General features: G+C 37.3%; 1 protein-coding gene and 1 non-coding gene across 2 annotated transcripts in view; both read left to right on the top strand.

The window, feature by feature from the left end:
- LOC124722506 (calcium-dependent secretion activator-like) overlaps positions 1-24,591 on the top strand; it is a 798,081-nt gene extending 773,490 nt beyond the window's left edge. The window contains exon 26 of the mRNA XM_047247660.1: positions 19,750-24,591. Coding sequence (XP_047103616.1) covers positions 19,750-19,951 — 202 coding nt within the window. The 3' untranslated portion in view covers positions 19,952-24,591. The remainder of the gene's footprint in view (positions 1-19,749) is intronic.
- Trnas-cga lies at positions 2,683-2,756 on the top strand. The gene has a single exon. It is a non-coding gene; the product is annotated as a tRNA-Ser (tRNA).
- Positions 24,592-27,482: the final 2,891 nt, after the last annotated feature.

Here is a 27,482-nt window from a genome sequence, read left to right as displayed (position 1 = left end):
CAATGGCTGCAGTTGCATAAATATGTTGATAAGTGCAACTGTTATAGCACAGATTCTTTACTTTCACTCTCTCATATTTATGTGAATCTAAAAATTTGTGAACACCCAGAATGTATACTCACAAGCCACCACTATGTATATTCATCTGATAGGGATTTTTGAAATGTATTTCCATTTAGACAGGAAGAGACTCGAATAGTCTGTTCCATAGTTATAAATTGGAGCATAAACTCCATGTCGTTTTTAGCGAAGGAAGATGTAAAAATTTGTGGCAGATGTTGTTAGGTGGTCAGACACACCCATTCTCTTTAAAAAAACTGTCGTGGGTTTCCGAATTCATGAGCTAGCAGTCACCTATTGAAAGCCATTGCAGTAGTTCAGGCTAATGGTCCATTTTAACATCAATCAGTCCAACTCTAGATGGATTTCTTGTATTCCTACTGACTCCATACCAATTTTTCCTAATATGCCTCCTCCTACCAATAAGGGAAATGGTACAATGTCTCTATAGAGTGCGTAGACTTCTCTCTATTAAAATACTGATATGTGACATCATCCTTCGGTCTTTCAATATAGTGCTTACAACAAAAATACCTGCACCATCTACTGCCATTTCTGATGATACCTGCTGTGTAACGCTATTACTGAAGTAATGTAACATATGGCTGTAGGCAGCACTATATAGTTTATATTTTATCGATGGTTTTGTGAGCTGACAGAACCAAATTTTCCTCCATGCAGTACACTACAATGCAGAAAATAGTCGCAACTAGGTTAGTGGTGTCTACATGATGCAAGGCACTTGTTAACACATAGTAAGGAACTGGGTTGCACAGGTCCTAACACCAGTATTCTTCTGGGAGTAAAATGATACATATTATAACAATATTTAATAAAAAGAATGTTATAAACAGTTGGTCCCACTCCACCACTTACAGTACATACAAATAATATTTTGTTCATATATAAATTATCCAGCATTCTTGTGCATGTGCTCTCACTTTAAAAGACAGACAAATGCTATTAAATAGTGTTTAAACAATTACTTAATGGTAGGTGTGATTGACAGAAGCATGTTTGGCACTCTTTCCAGCTGTAGTGTCAGCTAGCACATGTGACAGGCCACTTCTTAAATTAGCATAGTAATCATATTTAAATAAAGTTACTGGCAAATCTAGTAAAATATTCATTAAATAATTACAGAAGTATGACAAGATATTAGGCATTCATGCTACATTCATTTGCTGTGTTATTGTTGAGAATATTATGTTCTGGCAGACATTCACATAATGAAAAGACATAAAAACGTAATAAATCAATAAATATAACACATACAGATAAGTAGCTTTGACTGATGAGAGCAGTAGTGCTGTACTATGACAGGAGCTGTTCTATGGGGACATTGTATGTCCTGTGCCGCCAATGTTAAATTATCGAATTTCGTGACTCATTATCTTGGAAACTTTTTAAGACACTAACTTACAGTTTTCCGTAATTATTAAATGCACCTTTCTAGATACACTGAACTAGAATTACGAGGTGCATTCAAGTTCTAAGGCCTCCGATTTTTTTTCTAATTAACTACTCACCCGAAATCGATGAAACTGGCGTTACTTCTCGACGTAATCACCCTGCAGACGTACACATTTTTCACAACGCTGACGCCATGATTCCATGGCAGCGGCGAAGGCTTCTTTAGGAGTCTGTTTTGACCACTGGAAAATCGCTGAGGCAATAGCAGCACGGCTGGTGAATGTGTGGCCACGGAGAGTGTCTTTCATTCTTGGAAAAAGCCAAAAGTTACTAGGAGCCAGGTCAGGTGAGTAGGCAGCATGAGGAATCACTTCAAAGTTGTTATCACGAAGAAACTGTTGCGTAACGTTAGCTCGATGTGCAGGTGCGTTGTCTTGGTGAAACAGCACACGCGCAGCCCTTCCCGGACGTTTTTGTTGCAGTGCAGGGAGGAATTTGTTCTTCAAAACATTTTCGTAGGATGCACCTGTTACCGTAGTGGCCTTTGCAACGCAATGGGTAAGGATTACGCCCTCGCTGTCCCAGAACATGGATACCATCATTTTTTCAGCACTGGCGGTTACCCGAAATTTTTTTAGTGGCGGTGAATCTGTGTGCTTTCATTGAGCTGACTGGCGCTTTGTTTCTGGATTGAAAAATGGCATCCACGTCTCATCCATTGTCACAACCGACGAAAAGAAAGTCCCATTCGTGCTGTCGTTGCGCGTCAACATTGCTTGGCAACATGCCACACGGGCAGCCCTGTGGTCGTCCGTCAGCAATCGTGGCACCCACCTGGATGACACTTTTCGCATTTTCAGGTCGTCATGCAGGATTGTGTGCACAGAACCCACAGAAATGCCAACTCTGGAGGTGATCTGTTCAACAGTCATTCGGCGATCCCCCAAAACAATTCTCTCCACTTTCCAGAATGAGATTTTCATTCCGCAGCGGAGTGTGCACTGATATGAAACTTCCTGGCAGATTAAAACTGTGTGCACCGACCGAGACTCGAACTCGGGACCTTTGCCTTTTGCGGGCAAGTGCTCTATCGTCTGAGCTACCGAAGCACGACTCACGCCCGGCCCTCACAGCCTTACTTCTGCCAGTATCTCGTCTCCTACCTTCCAAACTTCAGAAGTAAGGCTGTGAGGGCCGGGTGTGAGTCGTGCTTCGGTAGCTCAGATGGTAGAGCACTTGCCCACGAAAGGCAAAGGTCCCGAGTTCGAGTCTCGGTCGGTGCACACAGTTTTAATCCGCCAGGAAGTTTCATATGAGCAAACACTCCGCTGCAGAGTGAAAATCTCATTCTGGAAACATCCCCCAGGCTGTGACTAAGCCATGTCTCTGCAATATCCTTTCTTTCAGGAGTGCTAGTTCTGCAAGGTTCGCAGGAGAGCTTCTGCAAAGTTTGGAAGGTAGGAGTCAAGATACTGGCAGAAGTAAGGCTGTGAGGGCCGGGCGTGAGTCGTGCTTCGGTAGCTCAGATGATAGAGCACTTGCCCGCGAAAGGCAAAGGTCCCGAGTCTGAGTCTCGGTCGGTACACACAGTTTTAATCTGCCAGGAAGTTTCTCTCCACTTTCTCGATCATGTCGTCAGACTGGCTTGTGCAAGCCCGAGGTTGTTTCGGTTTGTTGTCACACGATGTTCTGCCTTCATTAAACTGTCACACCCACGAAAGCACTTTCGACACATCCATAACACCATCACCACATGTCTCCTTCAACTGTCGATGAATTTCAATTGGTTTCACACCACGTAAATTCAGAAAATGAATGATTGCACGCTGTTTAAGTAAGGAAAACATCGCGATTTTAAGTATTTAAAACAGTTCTAATTCTCGCCACTGGCGGTAAAATTCCACCTGCCGTACGGTGCTGCCATCTCTGGGATGTATTGACAATGAACGCGGCCTCATTTTAAAACAATGCGCATGTTTCTATCTCTTTTCAGTTCGGAGAAAAAAAATCGAAGGCCTTAGAACTTGAATGCACCTCGTATTACTAAAATTGAATTGTGTGGCATGTTATCTTTTCTTTTTTCAAACACTCAATTTTTGACAGAATTTTGTAAATAACTGAAAATAAAAACAAAACAACTCAGGATATTTTAATTATTCTAGTTCCATATGTGTCAAATCTCACACTTCGCATGCCATGAAAATTTCATGTCTCTGGCATTAGTACTGTTTTAGAAAACGGGTCATTTATTGCATAAAATTTAGTTCATAGATATTGAAGTTTAAAATTTTTTTAATTAAAACGCTCCTAAAGACTTACATTTCTGCATCTTTTATGCACTACAATTGCTCTGGCCCATAATCTGTGTTTTCTTCTGTGTCACAACAGCACAGTGCTTGCCTTCTCCTTTTCTTTCTTGCTTCTTTTGTCATTTACTTTGCAGCTCTGCTTCACATACACGAAGCTCATCCAGTTCCCACAGTCCAAATCTTACTCCTGACTTCTCCAGAACCTTAACTCTTTCATAGCTCCCACCATTAAAAGATATTACATCATCAGACACTGCTAACTTTAGAGTCATAAGGCCAACAAATACATTTTTAGGCACATGGCACCACACAACATTATTGAAGGACTCATTCACATTCTGGGTCTTCCCACATAAACGCTACTTTAGTAGCTTAGGATTTGCCAAATCTCTGTAAATAGGTTTGATTGCCTCCATCACTGCCAAAGAAAGAGAATGTTGATGTGTAAATTCATGCAGGGTGCCATAAAATTCATCTTGCCTATATTTACACCAAGTGTTTGGTGGAGGTGGACACAAAGCATGACATGGCTCTTCACCGGTTGATATTCGATGAAAGAAAGTGCTCCACACAGCTCTTTTCATCTTCTCTAAATTGTCATAGTTATCTGTAATGGCCTTCCCCTAACATTCCTGTAATTAATCAATACTTTGTCCATTAGCCTTACAGCAGATTTTATTGTCCCCATCGTTTTCTTGACATGTCCTACACACTCAAGTTTTTGTTTAGGAACATCGTATGGCTTAGTGTTTTCTACTGCAATGAAAGTCTTGCTGTCTCCATCACCTAAGTAATTCACATATCTGGCACCTCTCTCCTTCTGCAAACGCCAGGAAATGCTAACTAGTCCTTTTACCTTCATTCTTCCACTTGTGCTATCATAATTTTTTATACACTGCTGCTTATGAAGTAGTATGTTCTTCTGCTTCAGTGTACAACCTAGGCAGTACTTACTGAGTACTTCAAAATCCTAAACTTTTTCAGTGTCAATACTTATCGCAGATGTAAAATAATTTTTAGAACTAAACCCACGCTTTTGCCAGGATCCATCCACAGCAATGCTGATGTCTGTGTCACCCTCATTCTGTTCAACAGCTTCTGATGTAGCAGCAAACACTGAATTTTCAGCCACAGAATTTACAGAGTCCCCAATTGGTGTTACATATTTCGTATACCTAGAAGGTGGTTTTGGCAAATTCAACACAGTGCAGAGAACACTACCAGCCCTTACACCCTTACCAATGCATCTAAGGCCATAGAACAGTCTCCCATTAGTTTCATACAATTCATTACCTGAACACTTCCATGAAATATGAAATGCTTTTTCGTTTTTGCACTTCTGACATTTAACACTCTCAGTTTCAGCCCTATTCTGTGTACCCGGCTCCAGAAACCAGACAATTTTTTCAGTATTTAGAGACCTGCTGTGGTGGCATTTGTTAATATATTTTGAGAAGTAGCCCACCATTTCAATTCTGCTTCCTTCTACTTTCAAATTATGGTGAGATGTATATGTTGTATTTAATAGGGTATGAAGGTAATCACATAATAACTGCCATGTTTTTGTAAATTTAAAAAAGTCACATTTTCAAATAAAACAAAGCAAAAATTTTATCAAGTGAAAATATTTTATTTATATCCACTCTTTATATTCCTCAACTCAATTCTCACTCAGAATCATAATGTTTCTTTGTGTGGTATATTTTGAAACAAGATTCCATACACCATGAAACACCACACTGCTCACATTGGTACCATGTTTCTTTGTGGGAAGCTTTTCCAGTTCCTTTCTTGCTCCTGGAGCTCCATACATGGCACACACACGTGTAGCATACTCCTTGGACGTTGCTAAAGAAAATGCCTTTGTGATAATCTGCCTACAGTTCCACTTTGAACACTTGTACCAGCGACGTTGCACTTCCTTCTGAGTGAACTCAGCTGTGAGTGTTACAAAAAAGTCAGCGACTGTCATTTTCTTCTGGTGCACTGAATTGGTGCAACAAGAATGAACTTGACACTCCCATACGCAGCAGGTGAAAATACAGTTTCCTCCACCATTTTACTGTCCTCTCTCGAAATACATTGTACTGTAAGCGTTGGTCTGCAAGAACCACCATAGCCCTGTTGCAATTGTAATCTAGAACTAGAAGTGGCTTCAACACAAAGTACCATTCCTTTTTGTGTGTGTACCAGATGATGCCATATGTCTAGTTGGTAATGAATACACATCCCTCATGTTAAAAATGGTTCAAATGGCTCCAAGCACTATGGGACTTAACTTCTGAGGTCAACAGTCCCCTAGAACTTAGAACTACTTAAACCTAGCTAACCTAAGGACATCACACACATCAATGCCCAAGGCAGGATTCAAACCCGCGACCGTAGCGGTCGCACGGTTCCAGGCTGTAGCTCCTAGAACTGCTCGGCCACACCAGCCGGCATATCCCTCTTGTCCTTCCATTTCATTGCCAACACATTACCTCTATGTCTGTATGTCATTTCTCCCTTCTGTAGTTTAGTTGCTACTAAATCTTGGGGCATCGATCTCCTTGACTTGCTCACAGTGCCTACAGCACCAGTTCCTGCTTGAACCAACTGCTGAAAGAGATTGGGACTTGAATAAAATCTGCCTAAGTACACAGTGTGGTGTTTATGCAACAGATTGCCTTCAGATGGGAGCCTCAAGACAACTGCTTTCCAGCATACACTTCGAAATTGAGGACATAACCATTGCTTGCCTCTGCAACAGTGTACAGCTTCAAGCCGTATTTGTGAGGTTTGTTCTGTGTGTACACTCTAAAACTTACATAACCTTGAGATGGGCATTTACCTTCATCTGTTGTAAGTTTTTCTGATGGACAATATGCTTGAATACAATGTTCCCTCAGCCTGTTGTAGTAAGGGAGGATTTTGAAGAGTGGATGAAACCCTTCTCCTGGCTTTTTTTGCTTACGATTATCAGTGAGATGTAAGCAGGAAAGTATCTAACTATACCGCAAACTTCTCATTATATGCGTACAGAAATTGCAACTTACACCTGGATTAGAGCACCAGTGATCTGCCATTCTTGGCCTTCTGGAAACGCGCTTATGGAAAACGATCTCATTTCAGTCAACGTAACTGGCTTCCATGAATTCAATAATGAATGAGGCTTCAGTTCATTTTTGCTGCGATTCTTTATAATTGTTTGCACTACATATAGATTTGTTTGTGCTATCAAACCTCTGATATCTCCATCCATTAGAAACACTTTAGCACAGTTGAATACCGAACTTGCAGAATTGATGTCTGAAAGTATTTTTCTCGGCATTGTGTTGATAGGCAAAGACGGTAAAAAAGTCAACTGCGCTCCAGACGTCAGCTTCAGCAACAAAAACATCAAGCGGTGCGTACTGAAATTCATCATCACTTCCAGCCCCTTCTGACGAACTACTTTCGTTCACATCATCAACTGAAAAGAATAATGTAGACTGTGACAGTGTGGTCGCAGCAAAGCTTACAAAATGCATAACACAGCGTAAGTTTTTTGCGTAAATAGTAACAACACCACTTAATGGATAAGTAATAATTCATGTACCTTCAAAAATGCCCTTCTTTTCCCCATCCTCTTCTGCACTCTCTGTATCATTTAAAACCTCTTACATCATGAGTAAGTCACTTCTTTCCCAATCGGATAGTACTCTACATACCATTTCGAACAAAATTCACACCCTACAATTTGCCGTGTGCTAGTGTTTGGGCAAATAAAGCAGTGCGTGCCAGCATTGCTGTGAAGATATATTACTCCTCAAACATCACTGAGAGAAAGATACTTCCCATGCCATCTGTGAACACAAGCCTGAAGTAAGATCCCAGGAAGCCCATACCATCGTCAAAACCTGTCAAAATAGCGTCAAAGAGATGATACTCGAAGATTACACTGTAGCCCGTAAATTCTACGGGCTTGGCAATTTTTGAAAGTCCAGCGGCTCGTAAATTTTACGGGCTTGGTGTGGAGAGTGTTAATTATTAATTTAGACACAACACCTATTCTAGTTCCAATATCCTCATAAAGTTTAACTTCACCACCACAAAGACAGCAAGGGACAGTTTCAGGAAGAACTTGTGTAAGGATTTGCGGATCAATAATGACATCGTCCATAATATCAATACTATTACCACTGTCACCGGGTTTCTAAAGTTACTTTCTTTTTCCATGCACTAGGCGGCGCCGTCACTTCAGAAACATTATCGTGGTTTCCTTGACTGATAGCACACATGTTTTCAAGTACTTCAGAAGAAAATACAGTTCTCACGTATCTGTTACCCGCAAATTTGCGTTTCTTGAAGTTACTTTTACGCTTAGTCATTTAATTTATGTATAAAAGGCCATAGAAGTTAGCTTACTACAAAAATAGCCGACAATCACACTACTTTCAACGAAAACTAGTATCAGAAACAAAGAATTGATTTGTTTATTCGTAATGCCAACTTCTGAGACGTAGCAGTAGGCACAAAAGAAAGCAATGCACATTGTTTTGCACTGTGTAGTTCCCAAGATATGACTGCTCAAATGTTGCAGTATATGCGTAGCCGCAAAATTTAAGTCACACGTCAACATTCAAAATATTACTTGAAGGTCTCACAATTGTCCTATTTTAATGTATTATATGCCAAAATGTTCAGGAAAGTCCAAAGTACATTATGGAATAAGAAACAGAAAATGTCAAATTTCAACAAATTTCACTAACAATATCGCCTTATGTAGAAATTGTGTGACCCGTTGAAAAGTTGCAAATTTCAAGATTTATTGTGAAGACATTTAGGCCCTGTAAATTATTAACTTTTGTAATTCTTAAGATATTGAAAATATGATTATTTCACTGTTGTTGGCGACTGCTACGGTCGCAGGTTCGAATCCTGCCTCGGGCATGGATGTGTGTGATGTCCTTAGGTTAGTTAGGTTTAAGTAGTTCTAAGTTCTAGGGGACTGATGACCACAGCAGTTGAGTCCTATAGTGCTCAGAGCCATTTGAACCACTGTTGTTGTTGTTGTGGTCTTCAGTCCTGAGAGTGGTTTGATGCAGCTCTCCATGCTACCCTATCCTGTGCAAGCTTCTTCATCTCCCAGTACTTACTGCAACCTGCATCCTTCTGAATCTGCTTAGTGTATTCATCTCTTGGTCTCCCTCTACGATTTTTACACTCCACGCTGCCTTCCAATGCTAAATTTGTGATCCCTTGATGCTTCAGAACATGTCCTACCAACTTCCCCCTTCTTCTTGTCAAGTTGTGCCACAAACTCCTCTTCTCCCCAATTCTATTCAATACCTCCTCATTAGTTATGTGATGTACCCATGTAATCTTCAGCATTCTTCTGTAGCACCACATTTCTAAAGCTTCTATTCTCTTCTTGTCCAAATTATTTATTGTCCATGTTTCACTTCCATACATGGCTACACTCCATACAAATACTTTCTGAAACGACTTCCTGACACTTAAATCTATACTCGATGTTAACAAATTTCTCTTCTTCAGAAACGCTTTCCTTGCCATTGCCAATCTACGTTTTACATCTTCTCTGCTTTGACCATCATCATTTATTTTGCTCCCCAAATAGCAAAACTCCTTTACTACTTTAAGTGTCTCATTTCCTAATCTGATTCCCTCAGCATCACCCGACTTAATTCGACTACATTCCATTATCCTTGTTTTGCTTTTGTTGATGTTCATCTTATATCCTCCTTTCAAGACACTGTCCATTCCGTTCAACTGCTCTTCCAAGTCCTTTGCTGTCTCTGACAGAATTACAATGTCATCGGCGAACCTCAAAGTTTTTATTTCTTCTCCATGGATTTTAATACCTACTCCGAATTTTTCTTTTGTTTCCTTTACTGCTTGCTCAATATACAGATTGAATAACATCAGGGAGAGGCTACAACCCTGTCTCACTCCCTTCCTAGCCATTGCTTCTCTTTCATGCCCCTCGACTCTTATAACTGCCATCTGGTTTCTGTACAAATTGTAGATAGCTTTTCGCTCCCTGCATTTTACCACCTTTGCCACCTTTAGAATTTGAAAGAGAGCATTCCAGTCAACATTGTCAAAAGCTTTCTCTAAGTCTACAAATGCTAGAAACGTAGGTTTGCCTCACGTGTTCCAATATTTCTATGGAATCCATAATGGTCTTCCCTGAGGTCGGCTTCTATTTCAGATTGTCTTGTAGTCTACTGTTTCTGGTGCATCACCTTTGTAGCTGGGCAGACCTGTCCCGGTCGCTTTTGATCTTCCAGCCACGCTGCGATCTGTGCTCTGCACCTGCTGCTTAGCATTCAGCCACATAAACAATTTCATCTTACCTCATATCAACTCTATGTGTCCGAATAACTCTCCTACATACGTGTAACACTACACACCTCCACTTATTGTGACACATTACCTTCTTAACTTGGCGAATTTAGTCACACCAATGTTTGATGGAACTTATATAAGATAAGAAAGAAAATGCAAACAGTTCTTAGGCCTACATGTTAGAAGAATAGCGTAAGTATTTTTGTGGAGGTAGCTGACGTAGCATGTACCTCCTAGGATATGTCAAAACTTATATTGTCAGCAGTAATTTACTCTTAATCTAGCAGAACTTATAAAAGATGGTATATGTAGTTAATGTCTAAATAAGCACTTAAAATACAAATTTAACGAAATCTTCCAGTCAACATGTATTTTAACAAAATTTTTAACACCATTGCGTTCATTTGATAGCTCTTCTTTTGTTTTGACCATTTCATCGATTTGCTTCAGTATCACTATGTTTCATACAGAACAAGATCCATTCTGCTGTCGAAATTTAGACTGTTTGCAGTAGGCCTACGACCGCCTCTTCAAAAACTCATAGCTCCATTGGTGAGGTACTGCAGTGAAAGATGCGTCAGTCTTCATCCACCATCAGTACTGAATGATGATAGCTGTCGAAATATGACAATAGTGTAGTTACTTATAATCATACGGTTTTCTGAAACTCCACGGATCAGGCACTGAACGCTCCTGTCAATAGAAATTATACATTCATAAACAGCATTGCAAAGAAAAAACTGATATATAGCTTTGGAAAAATGCTATGAATTCTGTTCGACATTTCAAACACTCTGTCTATGGCCCCACCAGAAAATGCGAGGAAAGTTGTTCAACACCATAAGTCAACTAACCTTTTATCAATTCTCACAATTATTACTGCATCTAATCAGGAACTTTTAAAAGTCTGAAACAACTCTCCTGTTTAGGTTTCTTGTTAACTCAGCAGATAACTACATTATAAATTCATCAATATTCAATCATATTTGCACAATAATATCATTTAATTCTAGAATTTATTCTCTTAAACATATTCAAGATCCTTCCATAATAATACATATTAGAGGATTAATGCAACTTAATGTACCCCAAAAAGTTGGTTATACAGTCCACGTAACTACATGTTCTGTTTCTATAAATCATTAAAATTTCAATGGGATCTGACAAACCCCATGCCCCAAAATTTGTCCAGACAATAATTTTAATTAAACTACATGTATTACATGAGAAAATCATCCAAGTAATGTAATTAATTAAATAACCCCTCAAAAGTTTCCTGTGTATTGTATGACAGTACAATTCCCTTTCTCATATTCATAAATGACGAAAATATTTATAGCTTGCTGACCTCCACACGCCAAGATTTGTCCGAACAATATTTACTCCTTCCTTGCATGGAAACATACTTCCATGCTTTATCACATACTTCTTACATTCATCTATACCACCTCTTACACAAAACTGAAATAACCCAAAAAGATCTGAAATAATACACATGAAAAGACACTTATATATGTACTGATATTTCTACACATGCCACATTATTTTTACCCAAGATGTTATTCTACCACAGTTGCCCCTTATAGCATTTTGCTCTCCCATGTGATTACCTTTTGAATATCACTTTTTGTGCTTCTTAATCTGTTGAAATTAGAGGCCTCTTTCCTCATTCCCCAATGGGTTCGTACAGTTACACACAAGGTATTTGACTACCACTGAAACAGCACTGTTAGACTGAAGAAATGCACACTTTCTTTCATCATCAACATCGATCTTTACACTTGTGGGAACGGCAGCATTGCTGAGTGGCGAGAGCTTTGAGGCAGAATCTATGTAACATGACTGTGCAATCTTGGACACTGCAGTGTGTGGACCTGTATTGTCACATGTAATGCACTGTGTTGAATAAAGTGTTTGTTGTACTTTGCACCTATGGCATGATATATTTTCTGTCACCATGACGTACTGGAGTTCCATACTCCCACTGGCTGCACATTTTTAATTCCTCCCTTCTTCAGACATTTTTCATTTAGCACTTCATTTGCAACATCCCTTCCTTTCTCCTCTATATTTATAGTACACATTATAACTTTGAACCAACCCTCAATCTCATTACCATAACCAAGCAGTTCATAAAATACTTTATTCACCCAAATTTCATCTCTACATCTACATCTACATACATACTCTACAATCCACCATACAGTGTGTGGCAGAGGGTACCTCGTACCACAACTAGCATCTTCTCTCCCTGTTCCACTCCCAAACAGAACGAGGGAAAAATGACTGCCTATATGCCTCATCTCTTCTTCCTTCAATATCTCTTGGTACTTTAAATTTCTCCCATGCCCATGAGTGAGGTTGTAATGACTTCAATATGTTTCCATGCCATTTCCAATCATTAACAGAATTGCCACTTTCTTCCTTGATGTACCATTTTGTACTAAAGTCATCTCCTAAACCAATAATTTCCTCATTATTAGTGTCTATAGTCTCCTGCTCTGTCTCTAAATCGTCTGTAGGATTTATATCACCCTGATGACCCATTGTTTTGTTGTCCTCTTTTACATCAAATGTACTATTTCCTTCCTCCAGAGTAATGATATTAATAGCTGCAACCTCCCCACTATTAATCACACAACTTACTTAATCTCTTTTAAATGAAACCTCTCTTATCTCCACCAAATCACTACAGTCTGTAAAGGAATTGACTCCATTAACATCCACCAATATCCCATAAGTTTCATTATTTAAAACTGTCAATACATTATAAAAATTGCCACCAACAACTCCAGTAAATCCTCCCACACACTACACAAATTGCTGCTACTGCACTGCACCACATCATAATTCACAGTACACTCGAATTCTGTCAGATTCAGAGCTACCTGTCTCTCCATTACATTTTCTCTCCCATCAGTCTCCTCTGATGCTTCACATCACATCTTGACCTACATTAATCCTTTACCATCCACTCATAATTCATGTTTACATCAAGAGACATCAGATCACTTCCATCAACAGAAATATATCCACAGACTCCTTCCTCAGTAACAAAAACTACTGTGCAGTTCAAGGACTGGAGCTCAACATCTAATAGTTGTATTTTATTTTTTGTTGATTGCAGGTTTTGATGGAGGATTGTTAAGTCTGTGAAATACCCCATGTTACTCTTTCCAATTGTTTATTTTTATTTGTGACATCTGGTATCAGTCATATTTGGAGTGTTAAAATCTGTTTTGTGAGTGATTGTTTCAGTATTCTTTAAAGTGCTGAAGGTATTCTTTAGGCAGGGGAAGCTGTTGTCTGGATTTATCCTAAAAAAGACTTACTTTCCCTACCAATGACAACAGGTAGTTGAGTATGTGTGGCCTGAGATCCGTCCCCTATACTTTCATGAATCAGCTGTACCAATCTTCCCTTCCTAGTCCTGTTTACCGAGCGAGGTGGCACAGTGGTTAGCACACTGGACTCGCATTCGGGAGGACGACGGTTCAATCCCGCGTCCGGCCATCCTGATTTAGGTTTTCCGTGATTTCCCTAAATCGCTCCAGGCAAATGCCGGGATGGTTCCTGTCAAAGGGCACGGCCAACTTCCTTCCCCATCCGCCCCTAATCCGATGAGACCGATGACCTCGCTGTCTGGTCTCCTCCCCCAAAAAAACCAACCAACCTAGTCCTGTTTGGGTGTAGGCCATGCCTAGTGAAACCCCATCTGTTGATAGTCCCGACAGGCACAAGAGAAACATGAGCGAAGTTGGCTGCCCTCAGAACCATCCCTAACCCCACATTGATAAGCCTCACAGCTCCATCAAAGTGTGGCTGATCATGATGCGGGAACAGTTCAACAAAGTGTATGTTGGTGCCATGAGTCAGGGAAGCTATCTTGTCCAGGTCACCACCTGTCATATGCCTCATCCCTGTACAAACTGTTTCCCGTCCCACCCACTATCACTAAATGGTCCTCTTTTGTAAAGTCCTTACATAAAGACCCTAAGTCCTCTATCACATGTTGGCTTGAAGATACTGGTGGCCTGGTACGCTGCCCCTAAACTTTCCTGTAACTGAGAGCCTACACCTCCCCCATGGCTACTACCTAGCAGCATCACTTTCTTCCTCCTAACACATTGTACACTCCTAGGCTTTTCTTTCATTTAGTACAGCAGGGCAGACCTTTGTGGAACCTCACCTCTTGGTGGATAGACAGTGATTTGCAGTGCCATTATCTTTATACTATTTCTACAAGTCACATACTTGTTATGTCATTGAAGTTCTCTTAGAAGCTTTTTTCAAACACCAAAGATAAGAGTATATGGTTCCATTAGAAAAGAAAACAATTTCAATGTTCTAATTTGATGACTATTAACAATAAAAATTATGTGCAAACATCAGCAAATTTACCATACTGTCCACTATAACTTGGTGAAAACCACACCTCGATATATGTATTAATTCTGTATATCCCAGCTATCTGGATCCTCATCTCCACCAACAGGTTTTGTGAGCCGTGCAAGTGGGAGTTATCCTTACAAAACGTTCTCCACACCTGAAATCGTCCCATCCTCAACCTATGGTGACCTACTGTTCTCACACCCTCCATCCAACAGTTTCCACCCCATCTGTCCTATCACCTCCTCCTTATTCATGTCCCATTACCCTCTTTGTGTGCCACCATCTGCCAACACACATTTCCATCTTTCCCCTTCCCTTTCCCTCTCCTCTTCCAGTCCTCCTCCCCCCCCCCCCTCCTCGTATCCTGCTAAAAAAGCCTCCCAACGCTGCATCTGGCAGCCTACATGTCTAAATCTAGACCCTGTATGCTCTGCCAGACGCCACAATTCTCTCCACTCACCCATACCATGCTATCCGTTCCCCTTCCATGCCCCCTCTCTATTGCTGCTTTTACTGAATATGACAGTTGCCTTCTGGTTTGAGATACCAGAAATGGCAGTCGTGTGTGTGAGGTGTGGTTGCTTGTGTGAATGAATGTGTGTGTTTTCTTTTCAGAAGGCTTTGGCTGAAAGATAAATATTAAAAATCTTTTCATTGGTCTGTCTGCAACTTAATGTGTCATCTTTACAGTGAGTAGCAATCTATCCTCTTGCTTATGTTGTTAACATATACGTATGTAAGTTGCCTTTGTAGCTTGAAAGCTGTCTTATGGGCTAATGATTAAATAGAAATGAATAAATATTGTATGTGTGAGGGTGGACACTAACCAGGATTTGGTGCTGGTTTAACAAATCAGAATTGTACAGATGGAACATCACAAATGGAAAGTGAACTGAAATATTAGGCTAGAATTTCACAATAATTTTTGTATTATTTCCTAGGGTTCCATGAAGTCATTCGAAATGCAGGTTAGGGAGTTGACAGTAAGCTAAGTTTCCCCTGAATATTGTGTAAAAACTGCAGGTTTAATACCAATTTGAGTTTTGCTCTTCTGACAAAAAGTTTGAGGCTGTTCCACTGCGGAATTTAGACTCTTATACTTTTGCTGCTGAAGGCAAATACATCTTAAAAATTTATGAAATGTACTGGAATGTTATTTTGAAACTTCGTTGCAAGCATAGTTAAAGATATGGAGATAATTAAAGTATGAGAAAACACTGTGTATAGTAAGACCATTAAAGTGTAGAGGTTGTCTAAATACTAATGATAAACTAGTTTGCATGATTTTATAGCTCAAAAAATCACTAATGAATGTACAGTAATGCAACATGTATGTTCATGGCAGCTCTGTTTGGTTTATACTGCAGGTAATACAGTGAACAGATCATAATATTATGAACAAAGTTTCCAAACATCACATCAAGATTCTTAGTTTCTGCACACAAACAGGTCATGAAGGCCCAGTGGTACTGATTGGCCGCCATGTCATCCTCAGCCCACAGGCATCACTGGTGTGGATATGGAGGGGCCTGCGGTCAGCACACGGCTCTCCCATTCATATGTCAATTCATGAGACAGGGGCAACTACTTCTCAGTGATGTAGCTTCTCAGTTTCCCTCACTAGGGCTGAGTGCAACCAACTTGTCAACAGTGCTCAGCAGATCAGATGGTCAGCCATCCAAGTCCTAGCCTAGCTTGACAGCACTTAACTATGGTGATCTGACAGGAACTCGTGTTACCACTGGGGCAAGGCCGTTGACCATCGAGATTGTACTACGTGACTTTAACAGGTACTTAGGAAAGTGAAAGGAACACAGGAGAACCACAGGATTGTGCAGCATTCACAACTGGGCCAATAAAAATGGCTGACATCTCATAAACTTCTGCCAAAATTTTAATATGAGAATTATGGTAACGCAATTTGAGAAGCCCATGCAGAAACTGAAGACATGGGAGTCCCCAAATAAAATAACTGAAAATTTACAGATTGACCACACTGCAATCTATAGCAGAAAAACAAAGAAGTCCTCAATACAAACACAGGAGAGGTTTCTTAAAGTAAGATCACCACTTAGTCCACATCAAGATAAAATTTGAGCCCAACAGAAAATATATAATAGTAATCCATATTTTCTGTACTAACCCTAGATACTCAGAATTCAAAAAGAAGTAAATTACTGAATGTACCGTAGGGTGGATACCACAAGATGATCTGAACTTACAGAGAAACTGAAGCAAATAACAACCCCCAAGAAAGAGGAAACATAGGTGGGGGAACATCACATAGAATGAAGCTGTCAAATATGAAATTACAGCATTGAGTAATTCCAAACTGGCAATCATAATACACCAGAAAAATGGAAAGAACTCATAGAGGTACAGAAAAATATCTCTGAGTTATTCAACAAAAAACACACATCTATGAAAATAACAGGCTGAATGAAGTAGAACAGGAGCTTGCCAAATTAGTTTCATATGGCAAGAGGTAAGAAGAGGTAATACATAAATGAACATTTTTGAATGTCATTTTTTTGCTCGTCCAGGTGTTATGGTGTGGGCAGTCATAATGTCACATGGGCACACCTCCCTCTAAATCTTTGAACACAGGTCATTCACCTGTCATTGTTACTGTCACACTGTACTAAATCCACATGTGTGTCTTTTAAGGGATGCATTCAGCTCTGCCTTTATTTCTATCGATGAAAATGTGTGAACAAATTGAACTGTTCTGGTGGAAGAACTCATGGAGAAAGGAGATATTCAGTAAACAGACTAGGCTGCCCATTCCTCCAACTCAAATCTTCTTACACCATGTGTGTGATGCACTGGGGAGATGTCTTGTAGCATGTCCATTTGAACCAATGATGATCCAGCAGTTTTCATCCAGTCTGGTGGAGAAATAGAATGCCCTACTACAAGAACTTCTAACCAACCTTGTGGCCAGCCTTGGAACACATCGCAGAACATGCATTGTTGTCTTTGATGATCACACACACTATTAAGAACCAGGTCCTGCTTTTTGTAATGTCCAGGAGCCAAACATAAATTGTGGTGACTTCAGTGTAATAATTGTCTCTAAATAAAAGTGTCATTTCCATATGTCTCATTGCATAATTCTTTCTGTTGCAATTTGTGCTATACCATAGCAGTTCTTTCTGTATATGGGCCAAGTTTCATCAAGCTATTGTACTTAGCAATGACATATGATGTGAAGTTACTTTTCTCCTTAAGGTTTGTGCATTAGTGTTTTAGGAGATGCTAAACCCTGCTTCATGGTTCATACTCAATGTGCCAAGCAAGGTTCCAGTGCATTTCCAAGATGGAATCAATTATTTACAGTCTTTAGTTTGCAGTTGTATTCAAGCATACAGTCCCAGAAAGAAGAAAACTGAGTAGATTCATGGTCTGGCCAATTTATAAGCATATCTCCACAATGACCAGCTTCTTGGTATGAGGAAGCTGCTTGTGCAGTTTATGTTTGTGATGTCTCCATTCAGCTGTACATGTTATTTTATGATTATATGCTGTGCTACATTAGTGGGGGGTCAGGCATACTTGCAGCTTGTGGATAACTATTTGTGTATTATACATACTAACAAAGTCTTGGGAGGTAGTTGATAAACACACTTAATAATGTATCTGTGACCATCTTCATCTTCTTCACTCAGTTTCCTGTGAGATTAATACATGCTGCTAGCTTAGAAGTAATTGACTGACATGTTGACTGTTGCAAATCGTATTGTATTTACCAACAGCTCCATACACCTGTACTGAATGTCAACTTTAAATGTTTTAATTCAGATGCAAAGCTGCTTTCATTAAAGATGATTCTTGACCTGTGGAATAAGATGTCTATTAATCATTCAGTTTGGACATATGACCATACTCCAATTTCCTATCACATATTCATCATTACATGAACAAAGAATGGATAAGCTACATCTTTTCCATGACCAACAGTGAATTGTGTGCTGAGATGGTTGCTACCTTAAAGCAGCAGCACTGTCATTGGTATAAAAGGATGAGCTGGAGGACCCATTCACCATTCATCAGCAGTTACTTGAACATGACAGAAAGTCCCATTACTCAAATTTATGCCAGTCCAATTACTGAGTCCTGCAGAATGTCAAAAAAATTAAAATAAGTCACTGACAGCAAATAAAGATAGATATAATTGCCTGTATTTTGTAAACATATTAGAGTGAATAAATACTGTTGGTGATGTAAAATTTGAAGTTAAAATTTTTTGTCTGAGTAAAGTGCACTGCTAATACACCGTGCACAAACACCATCAACAGATAATGGTATGGGAAAGAGTATACTTCACGAGTTCGTACATAGAGGCAAATGGTATTTGCACTATGTTACCACCCTAACACAATGTGTCCGTGCCAAACACAACTTGAATCGAGTTTTTAACTGTCTAATCCAGTTCAACTCTTGGCTAGTGTAGGTGCCATTTGTAAGAACTGTATGAAAAATCTTCCACTTTTAGAATATAGAAGCGTGAAAACTGTACAGGAATTGTAGGCAAAGCTGGCTGAGTACCTTGCCAACATTGCATAGTTTTTATGTGTCACAGATGTGCAATAGAACTGTGTGAATACGTTTTAAACAACCAAAAATTCTGTTGGAGCCTCTCCCATCTTATACATTCAAGTCTATTTTTCATTACAAGTAAAAGGAGCATCGAAAGTCAGATATTTAAATGATATTTAAGATGATAAGGGAAATTTGATGATACCAGTGTTGTGTAATTTCAGCAAACAGAATGTTAGAGTAGCTTCCCATCTCCTCCTGTCATCATCCAAACCATCCAATGCATCCACTCACCATAATAAAACTCCAGAGCTGTCACACTGTAGTTAGCTGAGATGATGTAGTGATTCCAGTGTATGTATGTGTATGTGTATGTGTATATATGACCCTTATAGCTCTGAAGAAGACTCCCTCTAAGTACCAGCTATATTCTGTCTCAGAACTAGCCACATTCTCAGTCTTGTTTATGTGCATATCAATGACAGCTGTTCAGTGAGTTGTTACCTACACACTTCCTGTTATTTGTTCAATCAGTCAAATGTGCTAGCGTTGTTACTTTTAGCTGAAATGCTTCAAGAATTCACTATACACATCATGAATACGGCATTTCTTTTACTGTAATATTTTAACTCAAGAATTTATGTGTAACCATATGTTTCATCATATTTAGTAGTTTCATTTACTTTAACTAACATTTTGTTAACAGGAGTTATCCAGAAACTGGGATTGATGATGATGGTGACCGTGGTAAACCAAAAGTTACCATCAGGGAGACTCTTGGCGAAGATGGAAACTATGTGGCAAAAATAACAAATGTGACAACGAATGTGGTAGGCAGAGTTGGAAATATGTTTGGAAAGGGTATTGGAGGTCTCACAAGTAAATTTGGTGGTGGAAGCTGGTTTTAGCAAAATGATTTGGCTTTCCTTTTGGTAACCTTTAGGTCACTCAAAGGTGTTAGAATATTTTATTTTTTGCATATGTAAAGTGACTGAGCTCTGCCTGTGATTATATGACCTTGTATAAACCGAAGACATGTATAATGCTTACAAGGATTATTTGAAGCTCATAAACTAATTAATTGTATATTTTATAAATGTTGTCATGGGCTGACTTAAATAAGCCCAAAAGCACACATATTTAGGATTATAACAGTTTTATATTGATCTAATAACCTTGTATGAAGAGAGTATTATCCCTGCAAGAATTTTAACATTTTTAGTATAGTACGTGTGAAATGGGGCCACATGCTGAAAGTTATATATTGTATATAGGTGAAAGCACATCCATTGCTCTTGATCTTAGCAGATAACATGAAAGAGTTCTGTACATAGCCCTTTTCCTTTTTGTAAATGAGATGATATCTATTGTTAATAATGGAGGATTGAAAAATCATTCCTGTTGTTTAAGACTTAAATTTGTGCATGATTTGTTAACTATAGTATCATACCATTGAAAAAATTGTTAAGGCATTTAAATGCACATTATTATTATGTAATTGGTAGTGGCTGCCATAACAAAGATAACTGTAAAATTTTTTAAGAACTTTTGTAAGGAAGCAACACCTGTTATGGTCAGCTGTACTTGTTTAGTGTGATGATCGACAATGTTGATGACTGTAACATAATAGAAATATTGGGTACATGGAACTACCTTCAGGCCTTCATTGGGTAACATGATATATTATACAGTTTTATTAAATGAAACATGTAAAATAATTAATACATTCTTTAAAAGAAGCTGTTTATTGTTATACCAGTAACATGGTAGTCTTTTTGAGAGACTCTTCGTGAATCATTTCCATAGAATATCCATAAATGAATCAACAGTTACAATAATAGTGCTACATAAAACACAGTTGTATACTGTTAAATCTAGCTTTAATCCAGCAGGTATTTAAACTATAATTGTGATACACATTTGATGTCAATATGGCATTGAGGTTGATCATGGCAAGATCCGCTGCTGTTGTTCTGTTAATCAAGAACATACTTTAAAGAGTTGTTGAAGTAACACCATATACATTGTTCTTTATAGGAAAAACTGAGAAAAATCGAAATAAAAACACTTGTTAGCTGATCAAAACTATTGTACAAATTTAAGACTTTAGTAATGAATTGTGCCTCAGCTGTTCAGGTATTTTAATAATGCACGTATTGTGAGATAAAAATCTGATAGGGGTATTCCAAGATCAAAAGAGTTATTACTAAATTTTTATTCATAAGAGAAAAAAAATTTGTTTTTGGACATGATGCAGTGTATTGTATGTTTATTTTCTCAGCAAAATTAGTTGGTACATACAGCAGTTGGTGACATGTCCATCTATTTGTGTAATTATTATACAATGTGCTAGGGTGTTTTTGTTACTATTCATAATCACAGTTGTTGTTCACTTATAATAATGCATTGTAACAAAAATAACAGTTTGTGGCATATTACTTATTTGCCACAGTTTCTCAATCCTACTCATCACCCCATATTATCTGCCACACTAAAGACAAGAGTAGATAGCAAAAAGTAATATTACTGAGAGGTCATTGTTGTGGCACTAGCTGAATTTAAAGTAGAACTCTATGAAAGATAAAAAACATTTTGACATAAGAATTTGTAAATTTCTCTTCATACTTAGTCATCTAATTTCACAGTCTTGAACTTACGAATAAATATATTGCTAATACTATTGACTAAACATATGAGAAATAGACATCAAATCATACCCAGTAATCTGAGTAGATGAATAAAGACAGCATATTTCAATTACTGAGTAAGATTGTTTACATAATCAAGAATCATTGGTGACAATAGAAATACTCTGTTGAGTGCTTGTCACTGATAGAAATTAATTATATTCATAAGTATCCTATTATGAAAGTCAAATATTTCATGGAGTTCATAGAGGTGGTCCCACAGTTACCAATAGACTTTTAACAGTACACAGAGCCATAATAAATAATGTAGAGTTTGTGTAGCTATTTATTCACAAATTGCATGATTATATTTTTGAGCAGAATGAAACATTTTTATTTACATTTTGTTTTAGAACATTCATCACTGCAATTCATGAAAAAATAATTCAATCATGAAAATCTTTATTGATGTGTAAGACAGATTTTTAAATCACATGAACACACTGGCATGTAATACTAGTGACTATTACGTGAAGGTTTCTGATATTTCATTATACAAGGTGGCTAACCAACACATGCATATTTCCATGCTCACACACACACACACACACACACACACACAAATAAACATTATAACAAATAAAAAGAGTTGCATGTTAATTGACGAATGGACATCATCGAATTATTTTTATTTATTCTCTGCAACGTTACATTATTTAGGGTGGCTTGTGTCCTATTCATAGTTAAAGTGGAAGCAAATGTTGTTCAAAATGGGGTAGTTGTTACAACAATATGTACATAAGAACATAATTAATAAATTATCACAGATAAGTTCATACAACAAATTTCATTATTGCCTCACTGGTATTTTCAGTTAGTGTAAAGGTTTTTACATGCCTTATCGTGTCTTGCATATAAAACTTGTCTGAGAGTCATTAAACTTTTGGATAGTGTTGTCCTAATAATAAAATACCTAACAACAGTTCATAAATATCTGAATCATAATTTTTAAATTGAATCACACTTACAATTATATCAGTTGTCATGGAGCACATTGTCAGTGTAGGTATTCCCTGTTATATATATTCTTACATACAGCTTGTAATGAATTCAACTTTCTGTTAGTGATATATGCTCTAGTAAACTGTTCACTCAGAGGTGTTAATATCAGGAAATGTCTCACACTCTTGATAAACCTTTCAGGCTTTTGTGTGTCAATTGGATGTATGAGCTGGAACCAAATTCTGAACTACAATTTAATTTCACCCATTTCTTCTAAAAAAAAGAATTTCCTGAAATCAGCATTAGTATTAATGGAATTAAAATTGCATGCATGTCTGTTGAAACAGATTTTTTCAGTAATTTACTAGCAACTTCATTATTTAACTGTGTTTATTTCTCAATACTTGATGAAATGCCAGATACAGCTCTTGCATCACTTCATACACATGTGCTAAAAACGTAACTCTTCTTACTGTGCACAGTAGTTACACATTAAGGGAATTTAACCTTCAAACTGTCTATCTGATCCATCATCATCATCTTCATCATCATTATCATTAGACTCTCTCTGCCTAAGTGTACTATCACAAACATATAAATGTACACCCCCCCCCCCCCCCCCAAACATTCCACTACAAACAAGACACACATGACTGCTCCATCCTTTTCTTTTTCATCATGAACTCTGTTATGGAGTTTAGACTCTTCTAATTAATTATGTGTAAACTTACACAAAAAATTAAAATTTAGCCCAGTATGAATAGTATTGAATCATGTTCTATGACTACATGTAGCTTTAATGAAACTTTTCACAATGCAATTGGAAAGTAGAAACCCCATATGAAATCTCCAACAACACCTAACCCATTTTGAAGTGACACTTGCTGGTAATATTTTTTCATGAAGTAGTAAATGTGGTATAAGGACAATATTTATAAAAGGGATAGCTTTGTCATCAATACTGATTTGTGCAAACTTGTAACCTTTGTTCATAGGTATACATTTTGTCTCTTGTATAACAGTAAAGGTAAAATACAATAGCAGCATCAATTTACTTAAATCAAAATTAGTTGTCTAGCTTGTGTTGTGTAACTTATAGTTTTATTACATTATTATTATTATCATTATTATTACTGTTATTGTCATTATTATTATTATTATTAATGTTGTTGTTATTGTTGTTGTTGTTGTTGTGGTTGTTGTTGTTGCTGTTAGCCAGTGCCTGTGCAAAGCTATAAAGCATTGCAAGATTTTTTATGATTTGATGTTTTAAGACAAGAGAGTGCCTTATGGTGGCAGTACTGGTGATATATACACCAGAAAAGTTGTTGATAAATTACAGACTATTGAATTTAGGGAAGGTAACTTTGGTTACTTTAGAATAAGTGCACTTACTTAGTAATGACTTTGGTATAATAGTTTTTTCTGAAAATAATGCACTTTCCCAAAAAGCTGGAATCAAATTTCAGAGGAAAATGTTGAAGGTTAGTTTTATTTGCATTAATGATTAAAGTGTAATAAATATTATAGTACATTCTGGATTATGAGAAAAACTAAAATTTAGTGTATGTATTGTATTATTTCATTAAATGCAAGACACATAACCAATACATATGACATTTAAAATAAAATTCTTGGGGCATAAGCAGTTGTAAGCTTTCTATTCTATTTATGGGATTGGTTTAATTTGTGCTGCTACTAGCTTTTAAGGAAACATTAATTCTTAAAGTTGTGCAGCTAAAATAACAATAATGACACTTCTGTTATTCTTGTATTGATCTATGGAACAGAAAGTGATCTCTCCCTCTGACCCCTCCCCCATTCTGCCTCCTCATACTCTGTTGTTAAAAATGTTCATTACCCGAAAACTTAAGATAACTATTGTAGGTGCGGACTAACATGATCTCCATACATTTCTTTTCTTGACACCTATTAGATGTTAATTTTGAACATCCTATGTATCTAAATGCATTTTTTTTCCAAAAATATCGATTATGTTATTTTACAAAATGGACTGCATCTACACCTTTATATACACCAACAATAAGTGACATATTTATCCACCATATTTATTCGCTTCTTAAAAATTTAATCTTTAAACAGGTTCTTCCAGAAAACCTACCAGTTTTATTGGGTGCATAACATGGTAGATATTTCAGATTATTGTCAGATTTTAAATATGCTTTGTGAAGTGCAAGTGGAAGAGACATTATTCACACTAAGGAACAACTAAATATACCTACACTTTCAAAGAAACTGTTTTGCTTTGAAAAATCACATGCAGAATTACTTTTTCACTAAATTTTTAGTGAACTGTATGATACCTTTCTGCAACTACATATATTTGTTTATTATTACTGATAATATACACACTTTTGCAAAAGGAATGTGTTATAAGTGTTATATTCAGAGTAGAAATTCTTTTAACCAATTTTTTAAGTGTTCATACACAAAATTATTGTGCATAAAGTAATTAAATGTGTTCTCCATAACCTAATTTATGTCATCCACTTACGTTTCAAAATTAGAAAGCTGGAAATAATTTGTGCACAAGATAGTTGCCAAAATAAACCCATTTCATATATTAAGTACCGCAATGATAATCCATTTAACTGCCTAAAAGCAATAGTAAACTTTACCCAATATAAGTGAAATTTTTTCCTGAAACTCTGTATGAACTCTGTATGAACATGACAGCATTTATATCAATATTTCATCTTTGTGATGATTTTCTTTGTTAAACAACCAATACAAAGTTATAACTCAGCCATGTTTTAAGATGGTACACCACAATTTGGGAACAGATAGTTAAGAGACTGTTTAGAGATCACACCACAGTAAGTTTACGTAGATAGAAAAGAATACCAAATGCTTCCAGGTTTCTTCATCCAAGGCTAGGGAGAAGGAGACAAAGAAGAACAAGTGTCAATGATTGAGAGAAAACAGACAAAACTACAGAAAAAATAGCGGAAAGAGTCCCTGCATTGGTGGATGAAAGGATATTACAAAGATTTAGAATGGGCTCATTAATTTCCACGCTTCTCTTTCTCTGTGTACCAATTTGGAATAGAGTAACTACAAATTCAGCATCTTCATGTACTCCATTTACTTCTGAGTATGTAGCCTGGTCTTATGCTAAATATTTCATTGTCATTTGATTACAGTTTTTGCACTTACAAGTACTATTCTTTGAATATTTCACTACATTTCTTACTTTTGCATGAGTAAACCACTTCAGATTATCTCATTTCTATTCACTATTTACTCTGCAGTTATAATTACTGTTATGTGTAAGACAAGTTACTTTTAGACTAATGTTTGATTTATATAACATTTAATATTGCACTTCAAAAATGTTTTTAATTTTGAAAGGAAAAGAGTGTGCAGAATAGCAGTGCCACAAGACAGTGACTTTTTTTCATAAATTTGAAGCAATATTTATGTTACATATATTCATTAAGCTATTTGTCTACTTCTGGGATGCATGATGCTGATTTCATTTAATATTTATCACACTTACAGGCAACTGAGTACTTTACGTTTCAGTGAATAAAATCCAAGAATTTAACAAGTTATATATCTGAAAAGCAAAAAGATGTGCTACCAGAATGGTAAAATGTAAATTTAATGACTCACCCTGGTACATTTCTGTGTTCATTTACACTTTCTCAAGATAAAATTTTCCTAAAATTCGTTTTAAATTTTAAACTGCATGAAAAATAAACAAGTTTGTTTTCCAGCAAACATATTCAAGTTTCATAGTCATAAATATTCTGTAATGGAATTGTGTGAAAATAGTACCACTCATTAGATTATCCAAAGTATTAGACTCTTAGTTTTAAAATATCAATGTGTTTACTTCACAAGCTTTGGGGGACATTTGTCTACACTTTATAAGAGGGAGAGTGTAGGATGGATTAGTCCACAAAATGAAATAAATATGAGCAGTTATTCTCTCAAGTTACATAAATAAATATCCATATGAAACCATTCAAGCTTTTTCTGTTCTGCTATTGGTCTTTGTGTCTTCATTCATTACATTATTCACAGCAGTATTCCTCATTCTTTTTAGTCTTTTCTATTTTTGTGTATAAAAAGGTTACTCTATAGGTAAATTTTCTCGTACAACTGACTGATAATATGCTGTTTGGAACTTATACAAATCTCTTTCCCTCTCAGTGCTTTACCACTTTATCTACATGATTTTTATCATATCAATGATGCAGTACAGGATACAAAGATTCTTCCACCTCATGCAAAACTTTCATGTGCCCCTTCCCACTCCCATCCCCACTTCATCATTTATCCAAAACTGTCAATGTGTTGTTTAATTCATCCTTTTCAGGCCATATTAAAATTTAAGATTTCTTCACTCAGAAATGAGCCATTCTGGCCACTGGCATGTTTCCTCCTTCACCCACCTCCAGATGAGACCTGACCCTGCAGTGAGGTCAGTACTAGTTGTTCATCATACATCCTCAATTTTTATCTTTCTTGATTTCTGGAGACAACAGTAGAGGAAAGTACCTTCATTTGCTTACAGATGAGAGCTGCAAAAATATATCATTATTTAAGTCTCATATGCCTGCAACAACTTTGGAACAGGGGAATGGGGTAATTTCTGAAGCAATCAGGAAAGATTTGACCTGCATGGAACCAGACACCTTAAATATCTGAAGTGACCCATAATATAAGTTCAAATGACCATTTTCAGAATTTCAAAACATTATAAATCCAGCTATCTTACTTACAATATTGATGAGTCAAGTCCATCAAAATTAACTTTCAATATATTCTGATTCACTCTGGA

This window comes from Schistocerca piceifrons, chromosome X (genome assembly GCF_021461385.2).
Source record: "Schistocerca piceifrons isolate TAMUIC-IGC-003096 chromosome X, iqSchPice1.1, whole genome shotgun sequence".
In the NCBI taxonomy this organism is placed as follows: domain Eukaryota; kingdom Metazoa; phylum Arthropoda; class Insecta; order Orthoptera; family Acrididae; genus Schistocerca; species Schistocerca piceifrons.
Note: the sequence above shows the minus strand (reverse complement) of the source record. Positions and strands in the feature narration are given on the sequence as shown.